The sequence below is a fragment of the Eimeria mitis genome, genomic scaffold (assembly GCF_000499745.2).
Source record: "Eimeria mitis Houghton genomic scaffold, Emh_scaff3566, whole genome shotgun sequence".
Lineage (NCBI taxonomy): Eukaryota > Apicomplexa > Conoidasida > Eucoccidiorida > Eimeriidae > Eimeria > Eimeria mitis.
This window is the reverse complement of record NW_013571910.1, coordinates 5,350-6,078: the sequence shown is the minus strand read 5'-3', so window position 1 is coordinate 6,078 and position 729 is coordinate 5,350. Positions and strand designations below refer to the sequence as shown.

The following is a 729-nucleotide window of genomic DNA, read 5'->3' as shown; positions in this document are numbered from 1 at the left end:
CATTTCATCTATAGCTTGGTGATAGAGTTTAAGATACCTCTCAGCCTCCTGCAGCAGCTGCTCTGCTTCTCTTATATTTTTTAATAAATTAATATCTTCCTGCTGCTGCTGCTGCTCTTGCTGCTGCTGCTGCTGCTGCTGCTGCTGCTGCTGCAGCCGCTGTGTTTCTGCTTTGCATATAGCTTTCTGTATTTCATATACATCACGCATATATTTATATAAGAAATTATGCTGCCGCATAAAGTCTAACATAGCAACAGCGTTTGTGCTTGAAGCCAAATGTAGTATAGAACGACGGCCCCCCTCAATTGCTTCGTTTGCTGCTTCTATAATCAATACATCTGCTGCTGCAGCAGCAAGCTGCTGCCCGTCCTGTATCCCCCTAAACTCAGGCAAAAGCTGTAGCTCTTGTTCTGTTTCTTTTATTTTATGAGAAAATCTATTATGAAAAAATGTTAATGTACCCATATGTGAAGATAAAGAAGAAGATAAAACTGAATCTATACGGTTTAATATAGATAGATCCTCCATACAGCTCACTTGCGGTGTATCTACATGCTGAGTTTCTGCTGCTAGCAGCAATCCATGTTTTCTTGATAGTTCATATAATAAAGATAAACCATCTACACCAGATTCAACTGCAGCAGCCAGCATATCTGTGTCTACATCCTCTGGGGGAGAAACAGAAACATGCTCCTGCTGCTGCTGCTGCTGCTGCTCCTGCTGCTG

The 729-nt window shown here is 42.0% G+C and overlaps 1 protein-coding gene across 1 annotated transcript in view; it reads right to left on the bottom strand.

The window, feature by feature from the left end:
- Positions 1-662: 662 nt before the first annotated feature.
- EMH_0067310 (uncharacterized protein) overlaps positions 663-729 on the bottom strand; it is a gene marked incomplete at both ends in the record, with an annotated part of 2,498 nt that continues 2,431 nt past the window's right edge. The window contains one exon of the mRNA XM_013498608.1: positions 663-729. Within this exon, the coding sequence (XP_013354062.1) occupies positions 663-729 (67 nt within the window).